This window comes from Oryctolagus cuniculus, chromosome 2 (assembly GCF_051225735.1).
Source record: "Oryctolagus cuniculus isolate XC-2025 breed Fujian yellow rabbit chromosome 2, ASM5122573v1, whole genome shotgun sequence".
In the NCBI taxonomy this organism is placed as follows: domain Eukaryota; kingdom Metazoa; phylum Chordata; class Mammalia; order Lagomorpha; family Leporidae; genus Oryctolagus; species Oryctolagus cuniculus.
In genome coordinates, this window is record NC_142868.1 from 49157651 (window position 1) to 49179548 (window position 21898).

The 21898-nt window shown below is 45.7% G+C and overlaps 1 protein-coding gene and 1 long non-coding RNA gene across 8 annotated transcripts in view; one reads left to right on the top strand and one right to left on the bottom strand.

Moving 5' to 3' along the window:
* Positions 1-12979, bottom strand: part of DOCK5 (dedicator of cytokinesis 5) — a 220988-nt gene extending 208009 nt beyond the window's left edge. Inside the window, exon 1 of the mRNA XM_017338016.4 lies at positions 12701-12979. Within this exon, the coding sequence (XP_017193505.2) occupies positions 12701-12743 (43 nt within the window). The 5' untranslated portion in view covers positions 12744-12979. The remainder of the gene's footprint in view (positions 1-12700) is intronic.
* A 142-nt stretch (positions 12980-13121) lies between these two features.
* Positions 13122-21898, top strand: part of LOC108175703 (uncharacterized) — a 29277-nt gene continuing 20500 nt past the window's right edge. For 2 of the 7 annotated variants that reach the window (XR_016229913.1, XR_016229912.1), the window contains exons 1-4: positions 13146-13378; positions 15062-15143; positions 16489-16518; positions 16953-17061. This is a non-coding gene — a long non-coding RNA (uncharacterized LOC108175703). Of the gene's footprint in view, positions 13379-15061; positions 15144-16419; positions 16523-16952; positions 17062-21898 lie in introns of those variants that run through there. The other 5 variants (XR_016229914.1, XR_011386256.2, XR_016229910.1 and 2 more) reach the window with 5 other exon arrangements.

Consider the following 21898-nt stretch of genomic DNA (forward strand, 5'->3'; position numbering starts at 1 on the left):
TTATTAATAATAAAATCTCTACCTGCAAAAATATCCAGGGAGACACAGTCATTTTCCCTTGCGGATAGAGAGAACCAAACTTCCCCTTCAGAACTTGTAAGGAGTTCTAACAAAGAAATGTGCTCTCTCCTTAGGTATAAAAAATAAATAAATAAATAAGAGCAAGAGAGCAGTGCAAAAAGAGCAAGTAGAAACAAAACTTTGCTCTGTGATTTTAGTTGTATCACCTTATGCCTCTGGGGATTTTTTACTTCTATAAAATGAGAATGCTCATCAAGAAGTGATGCTTACAGATGCCAGCTCATAACATTTCATGATCCTGTACAAAGAAGGGCAAAGCGGTAAGACTTTTGTAACTGAGTCTGACAACTGGTCTCTAGCAGGAAAGGAGAAGTGAGAGTCCTAGGGTTCCAGGCTCTCAGCAAGTACAAACCAAGTACAGCTCATCCTGCTGCAGGTACACAGTCAGCAGGGTGCATTCCTATCTTGGCTGAGTCAGTCAAAAGCTATTGTCAACAAGGAATTCATTTTGCCTACATTTTCCTTCCCCCAAGCTGTTTAAAAGAACAAGAACTTAACACCCAGGTTCCCAAGTAGTGTGGCTTGGGGGTGCAGTGATCATCGGATGTGGACAGTCACAGATGTCATTGCATGTGGAAATGAGAGGGAAAACAGCACAATCGAGAAACAGTGGATAATGATTCTGAACCCATTTGAACAACAGAGGCTATGCAATGGCACAGAGACAGACAAGGTCCACTATTGTCCCTGGCTGGGAAGTGGCTGCCAGCAACTCAGACAATCACTCGAGTGAGCGCTAACAACCGGCCCAGGCTCCGAGAGGACAAGGCCTGGACATCACAGGAAAAATACAATCAACACGCTCATCCGCTGCCTTCCCTCACCCACTCCGGCTCAAACTAATTTCTCAAAAGCACTTTTTAAAAGCTTAAAAATAAAAATCCCTAATATTCCTGCCGTATGCTGGAGACTACTTATAAATCAGTGTCAAAGGCCACCCAAAGGAGTTATTATGTCCTGTAATGTCCATGAAGAGTAGGCATATCACAGGTGATTTTACCTATTTGATGAAGGAGAAAGTTGAAATACTTAGTAAAGAACAAACTATGTGACCTTAGGCAAGGTCTAGGACCTAAGAGATACAGGTCAAGTCCCTGACAACTCATTTCAGTTGGATCATTTCTTTTTAATTCTTTTGAAAGTACTAAGATCCCTTATATGCATGGGGATTCATATTTTGCTATATTGAATATTGATGAAAATAAGCTAGAAGTTGAAAACAATTTTACTTTATGAGAACCCTCATTGCCATGAGATTCAATTCCTTTTCCTCACATCCTACTATGTTGTCTCTTAAGGTTTGGATGAGGAGGACCACAAATTAAATTTTCAGCTGATCTGACAGCAATATCGCAGTTATGACCACCACAGAAATTTACACAAACCAGTTGCTGAGTAACTACGACCTTCGCTTCAAAGCCATACACAAGTACCCTAAATTATCTTTTCTTCTTCTCTTCATTACTTATGATCTCTTAACTGGCTACTTTCATTCCCCTGTGCAGAGTATGTAGGCACGCCTCTACCTTCTCACTGTAAGGTATCTCAACTCCATGCTGGGCAGTGGGAAGTACCAACTAAATCCAATGTCCCGTCTCCTCCATTAGACAGCACCTTCTTTCCATTCCAACTCATGTGCTTAACACAGCACCAACCCAATGACTCAGAGCCTCTTAAGTCCTACTCACCACTGTGGTTAAGCCTTTTCTTTCCATTTAGCCAACCCTACAATGCCCCTTCCCCATGAAGCCTGCACAAAGGATGAAAAAAGCAAATCCCTGTTTTCCCATCTAATAATCAACATTTATGACTTTAATTCCTCTACTATCCCATTGTGTTCACACAATCCTTTGCTTACACAGTTTATTAAACCTGCCTTCTTCATTACTCAAATGTTCTTTCTCTTACAACTTTTGATTTTGTTTCACAGCAAGCATGTAGTAGGACTGTCCAAAGTGTGGGCAACTCCCTCTCAGGGTGGGCAAGATAAGATTATGCAAATGTTGTACATGGTCTCCATGTATTCAGCATGCATTTGTTTTTTTTTTTTAATTTTATTTGTGAGGCTCAGAGATAGTGAGAGCCAGAGTGCTTCCATCTGTTGGTTTACTTCTTCAAAAGCCTGTAATAGCCACAGCTGCACAAGGCAGAAGTTGGGAGCCAGGACCGCAATCCAGGTCTCCCTGGTGGACAGTTGGAACCCAGTCACTTGATGCATCACTGCTGTCTCCCAAGGTCTCTGCATTAGCAGAGCCAGTATTGGGAATCAAACCCAGATACCACAAGGCCCAATGCCCACCATGTATTTCTTGAGTGTTAACTCCCGGCCAGGGACTATTCCCAGAGCTACAGTATAAGATTAAAAAAAAAAAAAAGAGTTCCTGTCCTCAGAACTTTAAATCCCAGTGTAGCACACAGAAGAAGATCGACATCAACAAATAAATAAAGAGAAAGGGCTGGATATCCAGAGGTGTGGGCAAGGATGTTCTCAGAGAAGGATCTTGCTAGGGAAGGGTTGTCTGAAGGAAGACCTGACTAACACCAGAGAAATGGATACTAAAAGACACGGGGAAGCTCATTCCACGAGAGGGAGGAGCACGTGCCACGGCCCTGAGTCAAACTGAGCTGGGTGAGTTTGAAAAACAGAAATAAAGCCAGTGGGGCTGGAATGCAGGGAGGCAGAAGGAGATAAAGAGGTAGACAGCAGATCTGAGCATGCATGGCTTGTAGGCCATGGCCAAGAGTTTCAAAATCATCCTAACTGCAGTGGGTTTAAGTATTTAAACAGTTCCTTTGGTTGTTTGGAAAATGATCTAAAAAACAGAGAGAAAAAGGAGACCTGCTAGAAGGTGAGAACAGTACTAATGGGGAAGGCGATGCAGGCTTGTACTGAAATGGAAACATCAGAGGGTAAAACTGGTAGGGGGCCGGTGCTGTCGCATAGAGGGTAAAGCCACCGCCTGTGGTGCTGGCATCCCATATGGTTGCTAGTTCAAGTCCCAGCTGTTTCACTTCCAATCCATTTCCTTGCTAATGTATCTGGGAAAGTGGTGGAAGAAGGTCCAAGTAGTTGGGCCCCTGCACCCACGTGGAGACTTAGAAGAAGCTCCCGACTCCTGGCTCCAGCTCTGGCCATTGCAGCTATTGGGAAAGTTAACCAGCGGATGGAAGATCACTGTGTCCCTCTCCCTCCCTCCCTCTCTCTCTAATTCTGCATTTCAAATAAATAAATCTTTAAAAAAAGAAAGAAAGAAGTGGTGGTTTGGAGATATATGTGAGGGATAGGACACATAGAACTTGAAGACAGACTGATGGTGGGGTGACTCCTAGTTTTTGGACTGCCTCCCTAGAAATGTAAGACAGAAATGGGGAACAGGCAGGTCTGGGGTAAGAGATGATCAAGTATTCTGGATCTGTTAAGAAAGGAATGTGTCAGGGCCTGCGCTGTGGTGCAGCAGGTTAATGCCCTGGCCTGAAGCACCAGCATCCCATATGGGCATTGGTTCGAGACCTGGCTGCTCCACTTCTGATCCAGTTTTCTGCTATAGCCTGGGAAAGTCTTTGGGCCCCTGCACTCACTGGGAGACCAGGAAGAGGCTCCTTGCTCCTGGCTTCAGATCCGTGTAGCTCTGGCCATTGCGGCCAATTGGGGAGTGAACCATCAGATAGAAGACTTCTCTCTCTCTCTCTCCTCTCTCTGTGTAACTCTTTCAAATAAATAAATAAATAAATCTTAAAAAAAAAAAAAGAAGAAGAAGAAAGGAACGTGTCAAGATAGGCAGTTAGTGCAGTGGTCGAGATGCTCCTTGGAATGTCGGTATCCCACATGGGGCACACAGTTCAAGTCCTGGCTCCTCCACTATTGATCCAGCTTCCTGCGAACGTACAACCTGGGAGGCAGCAGAATATGACTCAAGTACTTGGGTGCTGCCATCCGTGGCAAGATACAGATTGAGTTCTTGGCTTCAGCCTGGCTCAGTGCTTGCTGTTCCAGGCATTTGGTCAGTCAACCAGAAAATGAAAAATCACTGTTTCTTTCTTTCTCTTTCTCTCTTTGCCTTTCTTTTTTTTTTTTTAAGATTTATTTATTTATTTGAAACGCAGAGTTACACACACATACACCCATGCACACACACACACACACAGAAAGAGAGAGAGAGAGAAAGAGAGAGAGAGAGAGAAAGGTCTTCCATCCGCTGCTTCACTCCCCAAATAACCACAACAGTAGGAGCTGAACCAATCTGAAGTCAGGAGCCAGGAGCTTCTTCTGGGTCTCCTACACAGGTGCAGGGGCCCAAAGACTTCATCCATCTTCCACTGCTGTCCCAGGCCATAGCAGAGAGCTGGATCAGAAATGGAACAGCTGGGACTCAAACCAGCACCCATATAAGATGCTGGCACCGCAAGCGATGGCTTTACTCACTAGACCACAGTGCCAGCCCCTCTCTGCCTGTCTGTCAACTGAAGTGAAGATAAATCAATAAAAAGCACAAAGAAGGGACTGCATATCACGGAGCCAAAGAAACAAGTCTGGTACACAGCTGCATGAGGTTCTGAAGCATAGGAAAGAGGGCTGGGTTGGGACTGAGGCCTGGAAGTCAACAACTAGCAGATGGGCACTAAGGTCAGGGTACTGGGTGAGATCACTGGCGGCAGGTAGATAAGGAGGGCACAGAGGCAGCCTGGAGCATGCGCACACTAAGACACCTGACTTGACACACGGAAGGCAGGGAGAGGGAGGGTGAGGACGGGGAGGAAAACCATGGGGAGACAGCATTAGAAGTCTAGGGAAGAAAGTGTTTCAAGGAGGAAAGAGTCAATGGCATCAAATCTGTCAAAAGCAAATACACGTGGAAAGGAAGTGATTCAATTTTCAATTCTCTTTTTGTCTAACTTCAGCTGATTCTCCTTGTTTGTGGGTTCCATCTTTATGACTCTAGTCACTAAAATGTACTTGTGCCCTCAAAACCAACCCTCCTGATGCTTTGTAGTCATTCACTGACACGTGCAGAGCAGTGGAGAAGATGCACACCTTCCGAGCTGAGGTTGAACAAGGTGGTACTTTGCCATGGTTCAGCTCTCATACTGTAAACAGCTGTCCATTTGGGGGGCATACTGCAAGCTTTTACTCACTTACATGCTTTTTGTTCATGACTTTGCCATTTACAGTTTCCCCCAAGTGCAGTGCTTAAGTATTGTTTTGTGATCCTATGCACAAGAAGGCTGTGACGCATCTGACTGAGAAATCACATGGGTGACACAAGCTATTTTCAGGCATGAGTTGTAGTGCTGTTGCCCATGAGTTCAGTGTTACAAATAAGCTATATATATATATATATATATATATATGTATATATACACATATACATATATATATATATAAACTGTCTTTAAAAAGAAACACACATAAGTTATATATTGATCCCCAGATGAAAAGGTTGTGAACAGAAGCATGCAGGAATCAACCCTGTATTTCAAAACCCTGGCAGCACCAGTGCAGTATTCACTAACTCCGTGTTTGCTACAACTTGATGCATCACAACTGCAGGCCAGGTAGCCCTTATCCAAAATGCCTGAGACAGAGTTTGGGGGATATCTTGGAGATGAGACTCTTGTCTAGACACAAATTCATTTATGCTTCGTATATACGCTTTACATAGCCTGAAGGTAGTTTCACACCACTGTTTTAGTGCACCTGGGTTTTGATGGTGACCTTTTACCTGGTGTAGTTTCCTACTTGTGCTGTCAATCAAGACCCTCAAAAAGTTTTTGGTTTTGGAGCATTTCAGGTTTTCAGATTAGGGATGAATCACAAATAAGGAGGCATGGCAGCATATATCAGAGAGAGAGATTTAGCTGGGCACCAGCTTCCCCCCTCTCAAATCAAGGAAAAGTCTTGGGCTCCAGCCTTGACAGGCAACAGTATGTAGCCAGATTCCAATTCTCTACTCTTTTTTGTTGTCTTTATTTTTATAGTTGCTCCTTTCTATGGCAAGTGATATGAGGCTTTCTTTCCCAATAACTGTTTAACATAAAGAAAATACCATCTAGAAATAAAGCAAATGGCACTAGCCATGGAACAGCTACACAATGATACCTCCTAGACACGGCTAAGATCAAGGTGACAGATGAATAACCAGAATTTGGGAGACACAACATAAAGACATTTGGTGTAGGAGTTCTTGCCCATGGCTGCAAAAAAGATTATCTTCTATAAACCTGGCTTTCTTTATCTCTGTGAACTCCTTTCCTTAAATGTGGACAACAGCATGTCACAGCACAACATGAAGATTTCATGCAATAACATGCAAATCAGCATGCTGAAACCTTCTGGTCTCAGAATCCCTTTGTGTGCTTGAAAGTTATCCAGAACCTGCAGAGAGTTTCTGAGTATGTGAGCTATACCTATCCCAATTTACCCTATCAGAAATGCAGACTTTCAAAAATGTATGTATTTTAAAACAACTATAATGAACCCAATACATGTTAAGAAAGATACATATTTTTAGGCAACTATCTTTCTAAACAAAAAACACTTAGATGAGTGGCAATGTTTTTCCTAGTTGTAAACCTCATTAAAGTCTGGGGTCACAAGAGGCAGCTGGATTCTCATCTCTGCCTCCACACTTGATCTGCTGTCATTTATCTCTCCTAGAGCCTCTGGAAAATGCTATTGTATACTCAAGAAACAGGCCAATTATTATTATAACTTTTCTCACTGTATCGTTGTGAATGCTCTGAGATTGTCTCCAACACCATTCCCACTCCCTCATCCCCAGAATACACTCAAACAAGAGTTCAGAACAGTACTTGTTTATTTTTTATTTATTTTTTTTTTGACAGGCAGAGTGGACAGTGAGAGAGAGAGACAGAGAGAAAGGTCTTCCTTTGCTGTTGGTTCACCCTCCAATGGCCGCCGCGGCCGGCGCGCTGCAGCCGGCGCACCGTGCTGATCCGATGGCAGGAGCCAGGAGCCAGGTGCTTTTCCTGGTCTCCCATGGGGTGCAGAGCCCAAGCACCTGGGCCATCCTCCACTGCACTCCCGGGCCACAGCAGAGGGCTGGCCTGGAAGAGGGGCAACCAGGACAGAATCCAGCGCCCCGACCGGGACTAGAACCCGGTGTGCCGGCGCCGCTAGGCGGAGGATTAGCCTAGTGAGCCGCGGCGCCGGTTCAGAACAGTACTTGTTCAGAAAAGGTGTAGAATAGCCCCTCACAAGCTAAATCCTTACAATTAAACCTCTTTGCCTTTTATTCTGACCCTCAAAATTTTTAGGATATGAACACATTAGGGCAAGGACTTCTTCAAGTCATTGTAATCCAATAGATATGCAGCAATGTCACAAGGGCTACCGTTGTCCTCACTGAGATGGCTTTGTAACTAGCTGTGTGAGACTCAGGAAAAGAGCTTAATTCAAATTCAAAGGATCCATGGACTTGAATAGGAAAAAAATTACATCTCTACTTTCTGACGCTCACCATGTACTTCAACTACGACTGTAGGCAATGGACCACAGTTGAATTAGTAGTGCCTATTATGTTGTTAACAAAGGAAGTCACAGGTATTTTCATATCATATGATGGTTATGCAGATAACTTGAAAAACCATACATGTTCCTCACAAACTTAAAATTGTGATCGTTAGTAGATCTGTCACTAGATCTTGTTATTGATTGTATCAGTAAAGAAGCACATGTATCACAATATGAAAACATTTTAAAGGCTGTCAACTGTATTTCAATACAAAGCATTCCATTTTCAGCCTTCGCCTTTTATTTTATGCATTTAAAAACATTCTGAGGAAGGGTTCATTGACACAAATAGGTTATCAAAGTTGTTCATGCAAAAACCAAAAAGAAAAGAACTCCTAGTGTTAAAGCAATTCATTCTGCCTCTGCAGACACCAAGTCCCTCTGTTTAAAAGGAAACAGGACTAGTTACTCTCTATGACCCTCCCACTGTAACACTGCAGCTACAGCACACAGAATATGGTGCCCACTGTGAGGAAGCCGAGGTGGAGCAATGACACTACACCTGAGCACATTAACAAAGAGCCACGGAGTCTGGTTTCAGTCTAAATCAGCACTCAAGGCTCTACTCAACAAAGTTAAATCTTTTGGATTAAGTCAGCCTAGCACCACTAACCAAAGATCTAACGATGGAATAAATCCCAAAACCATCTGTTATCACATCATAAAAATATATAACACAAATCCCAACCTGCAGTAATAAATTATTCTGCAAAGAATACATCATCAACATAATCTGGAACCACTCTTGAATGAATGACTGGTGTGAACGCATATTTAAAAATGAATATATCAAGGACTGGCGCTGTGGCATAGCAGGTCAAGCCACCGCCTGCAGTGCCGGCATCACATATGGGCACCAGTTGGAGTCCCGGCTGCTCCACTCCCGATCCAGCTCTCTGCTATGGCCTGGGAAAGCAGTAGAATATGGCCCGAGTGCTTGGGCCCCTGCACCCATGTGGTAGATGCAGAAGAAACTCCTGGCTCCTGGCTTTGGATTGGCACAGCTCCAGCCGTTGCGGCCATCTGGGGAGTGAACCAGCGGATGGAGGACCTCTCTCTCTTTCTCTCTCTCTCTCTTTCTCTCTGTGTGTAACTCTGACTTTCAAAATAAATAAATAAATCTTTAAAAAGTGAATATATCAATAATCAGAAGAGTTTCTAGACATTCATCTCTAACATTTGCCTGAATTCTAAACAAAAGTATTTCACACATTCATATCCTCAATGATCTGAACAAAAGACAAAGGGGGTGATAAGGAAGAAGAAAGAATGGAAAAAGAAAACAAGAAAGAAAAAGGAAGGAAGGAAAAAAAGAAAGTTCTCCATGGCTCCAGGGAACAGCACTTGTTCCTAAGCACCTCACACTAGATCTCCTGAGTCAGTACCATCGGTCCTCTCACTTGATAACACACTTAGGCCTTTCAAGCCCACTCAACTCCAGAGATTGGGTCAACAGTGCTATGTTTAAGAACTAAGAAAGCTCGAAGAGACTGCATTTCAGTCCTCCTAGAAAAATCTGGACTATGTCAGGAACAGCCAATAGGGGCACCCAGAGAACAGAGTAAAATCTGCTGGCTTCACCAGGCACAAATCAGAGACCAAAGCTCCACCCTCACACAGCATGGCTCTGCAGGGCCAACTCCCCTCAGCACAACAGGCAGAACTGCTGCTGGCTCTGAGTCACCACAATGCACACAACAGTCATCCTCCAGGCTTCCTCCCCCCAGCAGCCAAATCTGACCAGCAGACACACAGACATGATCACCATCCCAAAAAGTCCAACAAAACCAGTTTTCCTCATTAAACCAGTCTGTCTAGTCCATGGATCCACTCACTGTGGGGGAACAGGGGTTCAGACTAGAGGTTAAGACACCCATGTCCCATATTGGAGTGCCAGGGTTCAATATCTGGCTCTGGATCCTACTTCAGCTTCCTGCTAATGCAAACCCAGGAGGCAGCAGTGATGCCTCAGGTAGCTGGGATTCCTGCCACCAGTGTGGGAGACCTGGACTGAGTTCCTGGCTCCAACCTTCAGTCTGGCCCAGCTCCAGCTGTTGCAGGCATTTGGGGAGTGAACCAGCAGATGAGGAGGCATATGCTCTCTCCAAAAATAAATAAAAAATTTTGACAAGAATATCTCATTTTTGAATTGCACAGGTAAAGACAGAGTGGGACTTGCATTTTCTCTCTCTGAGCAAAATAAAATTCATATTAGAGAATGAGATGCTAAAGTCTAACAAGTGAACTGCATTAAATCACCAGAGAAATTAGGTTTGTCTGCTTTAGAAGGACACCCCAATGTCAAGGACAAGAAGTTACTGAATGTAATAATAGCTTCATCCCCCCCATCCATGGGCAATATGTGCCAACATCCACAGTAGGTGCCTGAAACCATGAAGAGTACTGAACCCCATGTGAGCATACACCATGCTTTTTCCTATTCATACAACGATAAAAGTTTAATTTATAAATTAGGCACAGCAATGGATTAACAACAATAATAAGATACAGCAATCATAATGATACACTGAAATAAAAGTTATGTGAATGTGGTATCCCTCTCTCTCTTTCCCATTTCATATGTTCAGACTATGGGGGCCCGAGGGAAGCGAAACCACAGAACGCACAACCGGACTACTGCATAGACTTGTATCCTTCTTGAGGGATGGGAATACAAAACCATACACAACCTTCTAATTCATTGAACCCAGGGATAAGAGACTAAGTAGCAAAACAAGGGAAGGTACAGTGCAGGAAAGGCGAGGAAGAGGGGGAAGGTTTGGGAAGAGCTGGCAAATAGGGAATCTGAAGGAGCAGTGGGAGGGGATTTGAACCCTGAGGGAAAGGCCACATTGTCCACTGCAGGGTTGGAGGGCACTCTGGATAGGGGACAAACACAATGGGGGCAAAGTCCCAAAGGAGGGACTCTCCGTAGTTTATTGCACAAGAGCCAGATGGGCGGGATGTTCATACTGGACAGTTAAAGACAGAAGACCTGGGAGATAGTGTTGGTGAAGATAGGGGGAGCCAGTCTGTAGGAGCACCGTAAGCTGGCTTGCATCTGATGTTATCCTGTGGGCCCCCAGGAAGGTGACAGGAACAACAGTGCATTTTCAAACAATGGACCTTCCCTTCAGTTAATGTGTGCTAACTGTGTCAAATCCATCCCCAAAAGAATCTATCATGTCTAGTGAAGTAAGTGTCCCAAATTATATCCTGGGGGACAATTCTGCTAGCACCTGAGCTCTAGAAATGCAAGGTGAATATTTTCTTGACTGGTGACAAGCAGCACAGTAAACTGATTCCAGAACAGGAAAAAAATTAAAAAGAAGACATATCATACTTGCTCCAGTGACTATGCACATAAAAGGCACATTCTTAGAGCATGTTTGTATTAATTACCCAAGTGACAGTATCTTTGGAAACAGCTTTTAATTCTGTTAAAATGGGAATCGATAACTTTTTTATAGTTAGCAGTTAGTGAGTAGGCATTGCTAAATATGCTTTCATTTAGTGGTGAGTAGTCAGTAATACTCAAAAATAAACCAACGATTGCATCTATTTTAGAGCTTTTCACTTTCATGACTACTGGTTCCTTCCTAGCTGGTACCTCTTTATGGGTCTGAGTCTGAAGCCTCATAACTAGATCATGACCTGGTGATCTGGAGGAAGGCAGGAGACATCACCCCCCATTCTGAGTTGTGCCTGCAAAGCAGCAAAAATTCTAAAAGTAACTTCAGCGCAAAAAAAAAAGTTTTCGGAGACAGAAAACAAAGAATACTATATAACAAAAACCTATACTAATAATACATACGGACCACAATCTAAGAAAAATGCAGCAAATAAGAGAGGGTTAAAAAATCAACATCGGGCTCCTGGCTACAAAGTTGAAAAGCACCTACGGGTGTTAAGGGTCCCTGAAACTGACCGACAGGTGCAGGGACCCAGCCCCAGGAACCAGGAGGTGCAGAACAACAGGGGTGCGGAAGGGAGTAAAGATGAAATGACGCGCACGCCAAATGAATGAGCCTGAGCGGAAGCGATAAAACAGCACGCACGGCTGTTTATAACGGGAGACTCCCCCGAAGTCCTAACCGCCTTTGCAAAAGCTCTGGCTCACGGCAGAGGTCTTCCCACGAGACTTCCCCAGGCCCCTGCGGGATATACAAAGTGAAAGAGCGCGGCTCCTCACCTGGTCCAACCCCCGCCCATCCCTTGCGTCGGGTCCAGAGCTACACCAGCAACCCCTCGGCAATCACCCGAGCGCTCCCGCACCGCTGTTGGGCATGCAAGTGCCCAGCACGCGACCTGCCACGGACTACTTGGTCAAATGTCCTCATGTTAACCCAGATAGCACTCAGCGTTGGCAAGGAAGACCCGCACCCTCTCCAGAAACGCTCCGTTAGTGGACCGACCGGCTCCGCACCCACAGCCCCAGGGGCCGGCCACCGCAGCGCGCGCCACACACTTCCTGTCTCTCCATCACCTCCACACCGCGTTAGCTCCCCATTTACAACTGACATCAAGACACCCTCCCCAGGCCCTAGGAGAAGGCGGGAGGGCGGCTTTCTACCCGCAGCCCTTCACTTTGGGACTTCAGAAAACCTCGGAAGACGGGAGCCAGAAAGCACCGGGGCAATGGGCAAAGTTCCCAGCTGCAGATCTGAACTGGCTCCACGAATGGGGGCGCAGGGGCCAAGAAACACAGTCGGGGACCCCAGTGAGCAACAAGCGCCCCCCCTCCTTTGGACGCCCCTGCTCAGCGCTCCGGCTTTGGGGTTCGGGAGCCGGAGTAAAGTCCCGAAGCCCAGCTACACTTTTAGCCACTCGGATTCCCCAAACTCCGGGTGACTTCCCCCGCGGCACTCCCGGGAGAGGGCTCCGACCTCCTCCGGCTCCCAGAGCCTAGGCAGCTGGAGCTAAGCCCTGGCTGCACAGCGAGGGCAGCAGGAGGCGAGACCCGCGCCCCGGAGCAGCGCGCGCACCGGTAGCCGGGCGTCCGCCGCCCCACTCTGCGCAAGCTTGGCAGGGCCGCTGCCCGCGAACTTCGCAGCGGCTGGGTCGGGGCGGGGTGGGGCGAGCACTCACCAACCCCGTACTTCTGCCTCTTGGTCGGGATCCAGCGGGCCATGGCGGCGACCTCGCCCTGCGGCGGCGGCGACTGCTGCTGCTGCTGCTGAGGCGTGGGCTACAGCTCCTCGGACGCCGTTGGCCGCCGCGTCGCTCTCCTGCGCGCCCCGGGCTCTTCCGCCATGTTCTGGCAAACTTCGCCCCGACTCCTCCGGCCGCTCTCCGCGCCGCGCAGCTAGAGCAGGCACCCGCCTCACCCCGGCCCGGGCCGCGCCGGCGGTCACCTGCTGGGCCGGTGGCCGCGCCGCCGTGCGCGCCCCTCCTGGCACCGCCCCGGCCCCTCCCGCCGGCCGCGCCCTCCGCCCGCCGCCGGGGCCGCCTCAGAGCCGGGAGCGCCGGCAGCCCGGCCTCTCTCTCTCTCTTTCTGCCGGGGCGGGCTGCGGCTCCGCCTTGCGCGCTTCCCGGGAGCAGCTTCCCAGGGCAGACTGAGGTCTGGCTCTTCCCTTTCTGCGGTTTGCTTCTCTCCCCGCCTTTCCCACCGGTATTAAACCCTGGAGGCTGGATCCCGCGGGGCCAGTGTCCCGCCGCCAGTGCCCCGAGGGCTGCGCTGGAGGCGCCGGGCACAGCGGGGCGGCGGTGAGTGCAGAGTGCGGGCTGCGCTCCCACTACGCGCGGCGCGGTGGGGAGAAGGAATTGGTAAGGGTGGCTTCTCTTCTCCCGGGCACCACCAGTGCCTGGCACCCAGCGGACGCTCCGTAAATATTTGTAGAATGAATGAGTAGTTGACTAGTGTGTTCACCCCCTGGAGTTTCAGCCCGCACTGCGAAAGCCGGAAGGCGCGCTCCAGAGCAAACGAGACCTCCTGGGGCCACGGCTTTTTTCGCCAGAAAAGCAGAACGTGCACCTCTGCTAAATAGGGAACTGGAGCGAGGGCGACTGGCTCCTCAGGAGTATCAGATCGCTTCCTGGGGGCGCCTCTGCGGGCAGATGGCTGAGCAAGCTCTAATTGGAAGTCCTGTGTCCAAGGGGACCCCGAAGAAATCCGGGCTCTGAAGTTCAGGGCAAAGTCCACTCCAGGACCTTCCTTTCCGAGAGCATCCCAGCGGAGAAGGGGACCCGGCAGAGGCCTGACTTTGCTCCTGCTAAGCGGGGCGCCCGTGAGATGCCCTGGGTCCCTCCTGGGGCCTCGTGTCCCATGGGAGAGACCTGGGCAGGGAAGTGGGAGGTGAGGCGTAGGCGTGCGGGGACCCTGGCTGCCTCACGCTTGGAGGAAAATCGCTCAGGGTAAATGACCAGCTTAATTGCGCACACCGTCTGAGCAAATGCCTCTCTGAGGAAGTTTCATACCTATTTGGGACCCGAAAAGAAGGGAAGCTAAACATGCGGTAATGATAGTACAGCTTGGTTGGAGCATTAATGTATTTTAACGTCAGTGACTTTTGTGCAAAGCCAGGCCAAAAATGTAATTAATTAACAATTAATTAAAAGTTCTGTTCATGAGTACATCCTTTCCTCCCACCGACTAATAGGTGTTTATTCACATGTGATGACGATTTAAGAAATTCCTCTGTCACAGTAGATTTGATACCAGGAGCAATGCCACTTCCTACTTGAGAATAATTGCTCTTTCTCTATCAATAAATAATGAGATCCTGATTTTCTAGGGTAGGTAGTTGCTTTTCGACAAATACACATTAACTGCCTGCTACGTGTCAGACCTGCTCTGAGAAGGGGCACTGCACTAAGGAGCTTGCAGTGGAGAGGGGCCAGCAATGGCAGTGAACTGGAGTGCCTGCAGAGACAAATCCAAAGCAGGGAGGGTGAGGTGTGTGGAGTGCTGCTGGGCAGGAGAGACAGGATCCCAGGGCAGGTTATCGGGGCGGCAGGAACAGCCAGTGCAAAGGCCAGCAAGCATGCTGGGCAGGTTTCCAAACCAGCCAGGAATCCCTGGCAGTGAGGGGTGAGATGAAAGTTGACCCAAGAGGCTCAGGGTGGCCAGCTGATTAGGCCATGACAGGCTTAAGGACTTCATTTACTATTGGGGTGAGGGGTGTTTGGAGGGTTGTAACTAGCCAGGATCAGAGCTTAACTTGCTGGCACGGGAAGACCAGACGGCCACTTGAGTGGTTCAGGCCAGAAATGCAGGCAGCTGGGTGCGGGGTAGCAGGGGTCGAAGAGAGGTTGATTCTTACCACAGACTGAAAGCAGAGCTGACAGTAGGGCTCTGGGCGCAGAAAGGGATTTTCCACAAGGCTCTGGCCCCTCAGAGTGCTTTATCAGCCCGCACTTTTGCAGTTTGCCCCCCAAAGAACTGCTTGCATTCTTTTAAGAGCCCTACTTCCCTCATTGTATAACTTTCCCTCACTGTATGACTTTCAGGCTCCTCCAGTCTTGGCTGTTACCCTAAAGTGAGAGACATGTGGGTCACAAATGGCTCCCAGGGTTGGGGCTTGAACAGCTGGTAAGGAGAGTTGCCTTTTTCCTGTTCTGCTCTGGTATCTAGTCTAGCTGCACCCTTTCTACTCAAGTTGTTGTTTAAGGTTTTCTTTCAAGACTGTACTTCTTTAGGACTTACCTCACCCCTTCCTCAGCAACTACTTTGATTGGCTCTTAGGAGCTGAAACTCCCTGCCCTGGATTGGACCACCCAAGTGTGGAGGAGCAGAGTCCACACAAAGTTACCAGGGTCCTCTTTGTTCAGGGGGAATGAAATGACCTCTGTTCTAGAACCACCCATGTACATTTGAAACTTCATACACAGCATAGTGTTAATACCCTCTCCAGCAGAACCAGGTTTCTTCCCCAACATGATTCCAATTGCCTCACCTGCACTTTTATTTTTTTTTAAATACTTGTTTTAATTATTTGAAAGGCAGAGATACACAGAAAGGGAGAGACAGAGAGAGGTTTTCCATCCACTAAGTCACTTCCCAAATGGCTGCAACAGCTGGGGCTGGGCCAGACTGAAGCCAGGAGCCAGGAACCTCTTCTGGGTCTCCCACATGAGTGCAGGGACCCAACCTCTTGGCTCATCCTCTGCTGCTTTCCCACGCTCATTAGCAGAGCTGGATCAGAAGTGGAGCAGCCGGGACTGGAACCAACTCCCATATATAGGTTGCTACTGTCAGCTGCTTTTCCCTCTCCACCACAAAGCCAACCCCATCACACACACTTTCGCGTGGTAAGCTTTTTCCCAAATTTGAGGATTGGATTTGGGCTCTGGAGATTCGAAATTTGACAATACTTGCTTTAAGAGAGTAGGAGGAAGAACGGGAAGTTTGAACGGGAAGTTTTAATTACAGCTTTCAGTTTGTTTATTCATTTTCCTCTGAAGACTAATGTCCACCTACTTTGTTTTATCAGAAGGTTCAATCCCAGTTTGAAAGTCCATTTAAATGATAAAAGCGGAGCTATTCAAAGTCTTTTGTTAAAATGAGGCTTAAAATTAGAGAATCAATCTGATGGGTAGATGGGCTGACCACATTTTCCCCAGAAATAGCTTGTTCTTTCTCCTCTGATATCTTCTCCAAAGAAGCATTAAGCATATTCCACAACCAGTGATACTAAGACTGCAGAGCCCACACAGACACAGATATGTGCAAGCAAGTACCGGCACGCTCTTCTTGCAGGAGCCTTGGGGAGAAAAACGAGGATAATTCAGTCAGGAGGCTGGGTGGGAAGCCGACTGGCCAGGACTTCAATGTCTCCGTTGATTTTCAGGCTCATCTTGCCAAATCAGAGTGACTGGTGGCTCCTCAGGGACAAACTATGGATTCTGTTAAACAATGCCCTTTTTTCTTCTTCTAGATTGAGGAGGATCATTCTTCAATCCTATACGTGAGTGAGTGGCTGCTGGAACCTTACACACACACACACACACAGATAATAAAAATAAGTAAAATGTATGCAGTGTTTTTCAGGCTCCTAAGAGAAAGTGCTTCGGGATGGGATGGTTATGTGTTAGCCAGGGCCCATGAGCTGAATAGAACCAAGAAACCCAACCCACCTCTCCAGAAACACCTTTGCATGTACCCTGCGGGCTCTTGCATCGCTATCCACTCTCTACCCTCAGATGACAGGAGGGACCATCTTTAGGTCTGTCCTTGACTCTAGTGTGTGGCTTGGGGGTCCATTTCCTCTGATGGATGGGGAGAAGGTGTCAGAGCCCCAGTGTTCTTCATTTCTTCTCCTCATCACCAGGAATTTATGCTTGATGAGCACTCTCACGTTTTTCTTAAACATAGTAAAATGCTTTTCATTTTTTTTCTAAGAATGTTCTTTGCTGCCAACATGTAAATAATCTGAGACCACCTTTGAGAGAGGTTAATGACTGGAGCAATGAGAGGTCATCAGTTCATTGGAAACTGGATTTGTATTCAGGTAAGATGAAATCAAAGCTATTTATCTTTTAAAAATTATACCAGGGGACTTCAAGAAGTCTATGGGAAAAAAATGAATTAAAAAGTTTATTTGGGTACAAATTTTTCTGAAATCCATGCAAAGTTTTTGTAATATGCATATTTAAATATATCCATAAAGGGTCCTATAAACATTGAGAAATTATCTTCCTAAAGCTGCTTACAAAGGACTTGAATAGGCATTTTTCAAAAGAGGAAATTAAAATGACCAACAGACACATGAGAAAATGCTCAGGATCACTAACCATCAGGGAAATGCAAATCAAAACCACAATGAGGTTTCATCTCACCCCAGTGAGAATGGCTCTCATACAGAAATCAAAAAACAACAAATGCTGGTGAGGATGTGGGGAAAAAGGCACCCTAATCCTGTGTTGGTGGGAATGTAAGCTAGTTTGGCCATTGTGGAAGATAGAATGGAGATTGTTCAGAAAGCTGAAAATAGATATATTATACAACTCAGCCATCCCACTCCTGGGAATTTAACCAAAGGAAATGAAATCAGCATATGAGAGAGTTATCACAATAGCTAACATGGAATCAACCCAGATGTCCATCACCTGATGACTGGATAAAGAAATTATGGTATATATACACTATGGAATACTACTCAGTGATAAAAAAAGAAAAGAAATCCTGTCTTTTGCAACAAAATCGATGCAACTGGAAACCATTACACTTAGTGAAATAAGCCACTTCCAAAAAGACAGATATCATGTTTTTTCCCTCATCTGTGGTAACTAACAGAGTACCAAAAATGTAATGTATAGGAGTGAAATTGACATTTGAGCTTCAGTGATTGTTTACAGCCCTTGTCTTTACTGTTGAAGAACAATGCTTTTTCTTACTATTTGTTGAACTCTATTTATTGTAGGGCTAATCTTTTGAGTATAAAGTCAACTGAAAGTAGATCATCATAAAAATTAAGAGGAGTAAGAGAGGAAGAAAGAGGAAGGGTGGAAGTGTGGGCGGGAGGGAGAGTAGGGTAAGAAGTATCACCATGTTCCTAAATCTGTGTACATGAAATTTGTATATCTTACACAAATTTTTTTTAAAAAAGCTGCTTAAAACAAGGAATGGCCAGCACCGTGGCTTACTAGGCTAATCCTCTGCCTGCAGCGCCAGCACCCCAGGTTCTAGTCCTGGTTGGGGCGCTGGTTCTGTCCCAGTTGCTCCTCTTCCAGTCCAGCTCTCTGCTGTGGCCTGGGAAGGCAGTGGAGGATGGCCCAAGTGCCTGGGCCCTACACCCACATGGGAGACCAGGAGGAAGCACCTGTCTCCTGGCTTCGGATCAGCGCAGTGCACTGGCCATAGCGGCCATTTGGGGAGTGAACCAACAGAAGGAAGACCTTTCTCTCTGTCTCTCTCCCTCACTGTCTAACTCTGCCTGTCAAAAAGAAAAAAAAAAAAAAACAAGGAATAATAATGAAGATTAAAACAATATGGAAAAATATTGTGTAATAAAAATAACTAAATTGTACTCATTCATGCCACAATATCATTATAACTATAGAAAATCTTGTACCTACATGAAAAGTAGCCATAGAAGAGCATAAAAAATTGGAGAACTTTACTTGGCATTCTTTAAAATAAACAAAAGAAAACAACTTGACTGCTGAGGTGCCTGGGCTATACATCAAGAAGCAGGAGTTATTTGCCTAAATATGACCCTTGTTTGTGACAAGAGTGAAGTTTCATTCTGCATTTCCATGGTCAGTGACATTATAACTATATTGTTTAAATGACTGTCATATTTATCAGATTTTTCTTTCTATCACTTTGTGATCAGTCCAGGAAGCAAACATTTTATCTAGAATTTCAATTAAATGCCAGAACAGTTTCATTCTTCACGACCACCAGGTGCAGAGTGACAACAGCAACTAAGTGCATAGTCTAAAATGTATCTGTACTAGATTTACTTAAATCAACTTGCTACTCCCTATACAACCTAATGAAGTAAATAGAACTCTTGTCATCCAGCCTTACGAATGTGGAAGTTGTGGCTTAGAAGATATTAAGAAATTGCCCACAGGAGCTCTAACACCAGGGCAGCAGGCCCGAAAGAGAGGACAATGCATTTTTTCTACAGAGGGCCTTGCTATGGTTTAAATAAGTTTTGGCTTCAACAGTGTGCGAGTACTTGGAACTCCAGAGTCATAACTTACTAGTACTAAGAGACTGGGAAATCAATCCAGTTATGGTGTTTAGTAGGTGGAGTCTAGTGAGAGGCCCTTAGGTCTTTGGGGGTGTGACCCAAGGAGGGGTCCTCTTCAGAGGGTTGTTACAAAAGCCGGAGTTGGACCCAACTTCTCTCTCTGCTTCCTGGCTTGCCATGTGCTCCTTCTCCTGCTTGTGCTCTGTTTGCCATCCACTGATCTCATCAAATGCAGAATCAATGTCACCCACCTGGAATTGAACCACCCAAACTCTGAGCTAAATAACCCTCTCTTTTCTTTATAAGTAGCTTATCTCAATTCTTTTGTTATATTGACCCAAAGCTGATTATTACAGGCTGTGTTTAGATATGGTCTTGGCAGGAACCCCTCAATGCTGCCGTTGTAGCAAGAAAGCATTCATAGATGATATGTAAATGAACAAGTGTGGTTTAATAAAACTTCATTTGTAGACATGACTTTTTAAAAAAGATTTATTTATTTGAAAGAGTTATAGAGAGAGGTAGAGACAAAGAAAGAGGTCTTCCATCTACTGGTTCACTCCCTAAAGCTGCAACGGCCGGAGCTGAGTGGATCTGAAGCCAGGAGCCAGGAGCTTCTTCTGGGTCTCCCATGTGGGTGCAGGGACCCAAGAACTTGGGCCATTCTCCACTGCTTTCCCAGGTGGATTAGCAGGGAGCTGGATCGGAAGTGGAGCAGCTAGGACTTGAACCAGCACTTATATGGGATGCTGGCGCTGTAGGCTGGGGCTTTAACCCACTGTGCCACAGTGCTGGCCCTATAAATATGACATTTGAATTTTATGTCATTTTCATATGCATGAAATAGTCTTTTGACCCCCCCCCCCCCCATCATTTAAAAGTGTGAAAGGCACTCTTAATCTTCAGGCTGTGCAAAAACAGGCGGCGGACCTGATTTAGCCTTTGGACCTTCATTTTTCAATTCCTGCCTCTACACTAGAATTGTCACCTCTTTAAGTGGTGGGAAGGCTGAGGACTGTAAAAGAAGGACAGGACAGCAAAGGAACCACCATGATGGACCAACTTTCCACCGAAAGTCTAAACAGGGCCATAGGAGAGGCTCTTAGGGAAGTCACTGGGAAAGAAGGACTGCACGTAGTCAAACTTTGCCTTAGAAGTCAGGGCAGGGGCCGCTTCTGACAGCAGCATCTGTTTGTGGGATCTGGCTACTGCCCTTGTCCCTCTCACATCTATTCCAAATGATAGGAACTACAAATAAGAAGCAAAACCTCTGGAAGACAGTAGCACACAAACAACTGCTTTGCATCCATTGAACAAGGAGAAGACAGGAAGATGGCATTCTGAAGGGTCTCCTAGTGGAAGTGACAGTGGGGCCTGGCTGACATTGTGGTGCGAGAAGGAGATGTGACACTATCTGCAAGAAAGTACACCAGGCCAGTAGATGTGAGTGAAGATCTGGTGAAGGGCAGGGCAAAAGAAAACAGACTAACTGCATTCGTGTGAGTGCTGGGATACATACCCTCTAATTGCCCAGAAACGCATGAAGGGGGCGTTTTGAGGTAAGGGTGTTGAAATTGCAGAACCAGCTAATATTCTTCAGTGCTTTCATTTTCATAGTGAGATTCAGGAAGCTATTTCTAATCTTTAATTGGACCTTGTCAGCACAGAATTTGTTTGTGCATGTCACTCTTTTACCCTCTTGGCAGAAACTACATTTAGTCTGTAAAATTGTGATGGCCACAATAAAAGTGGCTCAAAGTCTAATGTGTGCTTGATTTGGATGGCAAGCTTTTGCATTTGGATGTTTAGAAAAGTACTCTTAAAGAAGAAGCCATGTGGTTACAAAATTCATTAATAATATCTCAACAATAAATCTTTAATATTAAAATTTGGACAATCTTAATGAAGTAACTTTTTTTTCTTATAATCTTCCATCTCAAGGTTGCTTTGCATCACATTTGGACAACCTTCCTGAACTCATTCCCTTAGAGATAACAAGGAATCTCTAAGCACTTTGCTGTGTTTACCTGGCTCAGCTGAATCAGGTGGCAGGGCCCTGCAGTTCATTACTGACATAGCTTCTTAGTCATGTTACTGTGGCATAATGTTCTTATTTAAACAAACCCTTCCCTACATAAAATTATGCCTCAGGGTTTGTTCTCCAGGACAACTCATAGCACATACATAAACATCTCTTAAGAGGAGAAATAAATTCACTTAGCTTCTTTCTGGATGCACACTACAGTTAGAAATGATTTAACTGTTAATATCTGGCCTTGTTAACTTTGAGATTGGTCCACAAAAGTGCCAAGCAAGCATTACCCCAGGGAGAGAATCCCATGACATGCTGAAAAAGTTTCCTCTTGAACTTAGTCTTCTTATTTGTAAAATCACTATTGTGATTTGTTGTCTGGGTACAAATGTTAGGAATCTTTAGGATAAATACTGTTTGAAGATAGGAAACTCTACCTGTTTGCCTAAAATGTGAACAACAGCAAAATTCAAATGGCTATATATTTTACTTTATATTCTATAAATTATTTTAAGGAGACATATACTAATAGAATGAATACAATTCTAGTGAATCTGATCAAGAGTAAAACAAAAATACAAATGTAGTTTGGAATAAGAAAAGAAACTCAGT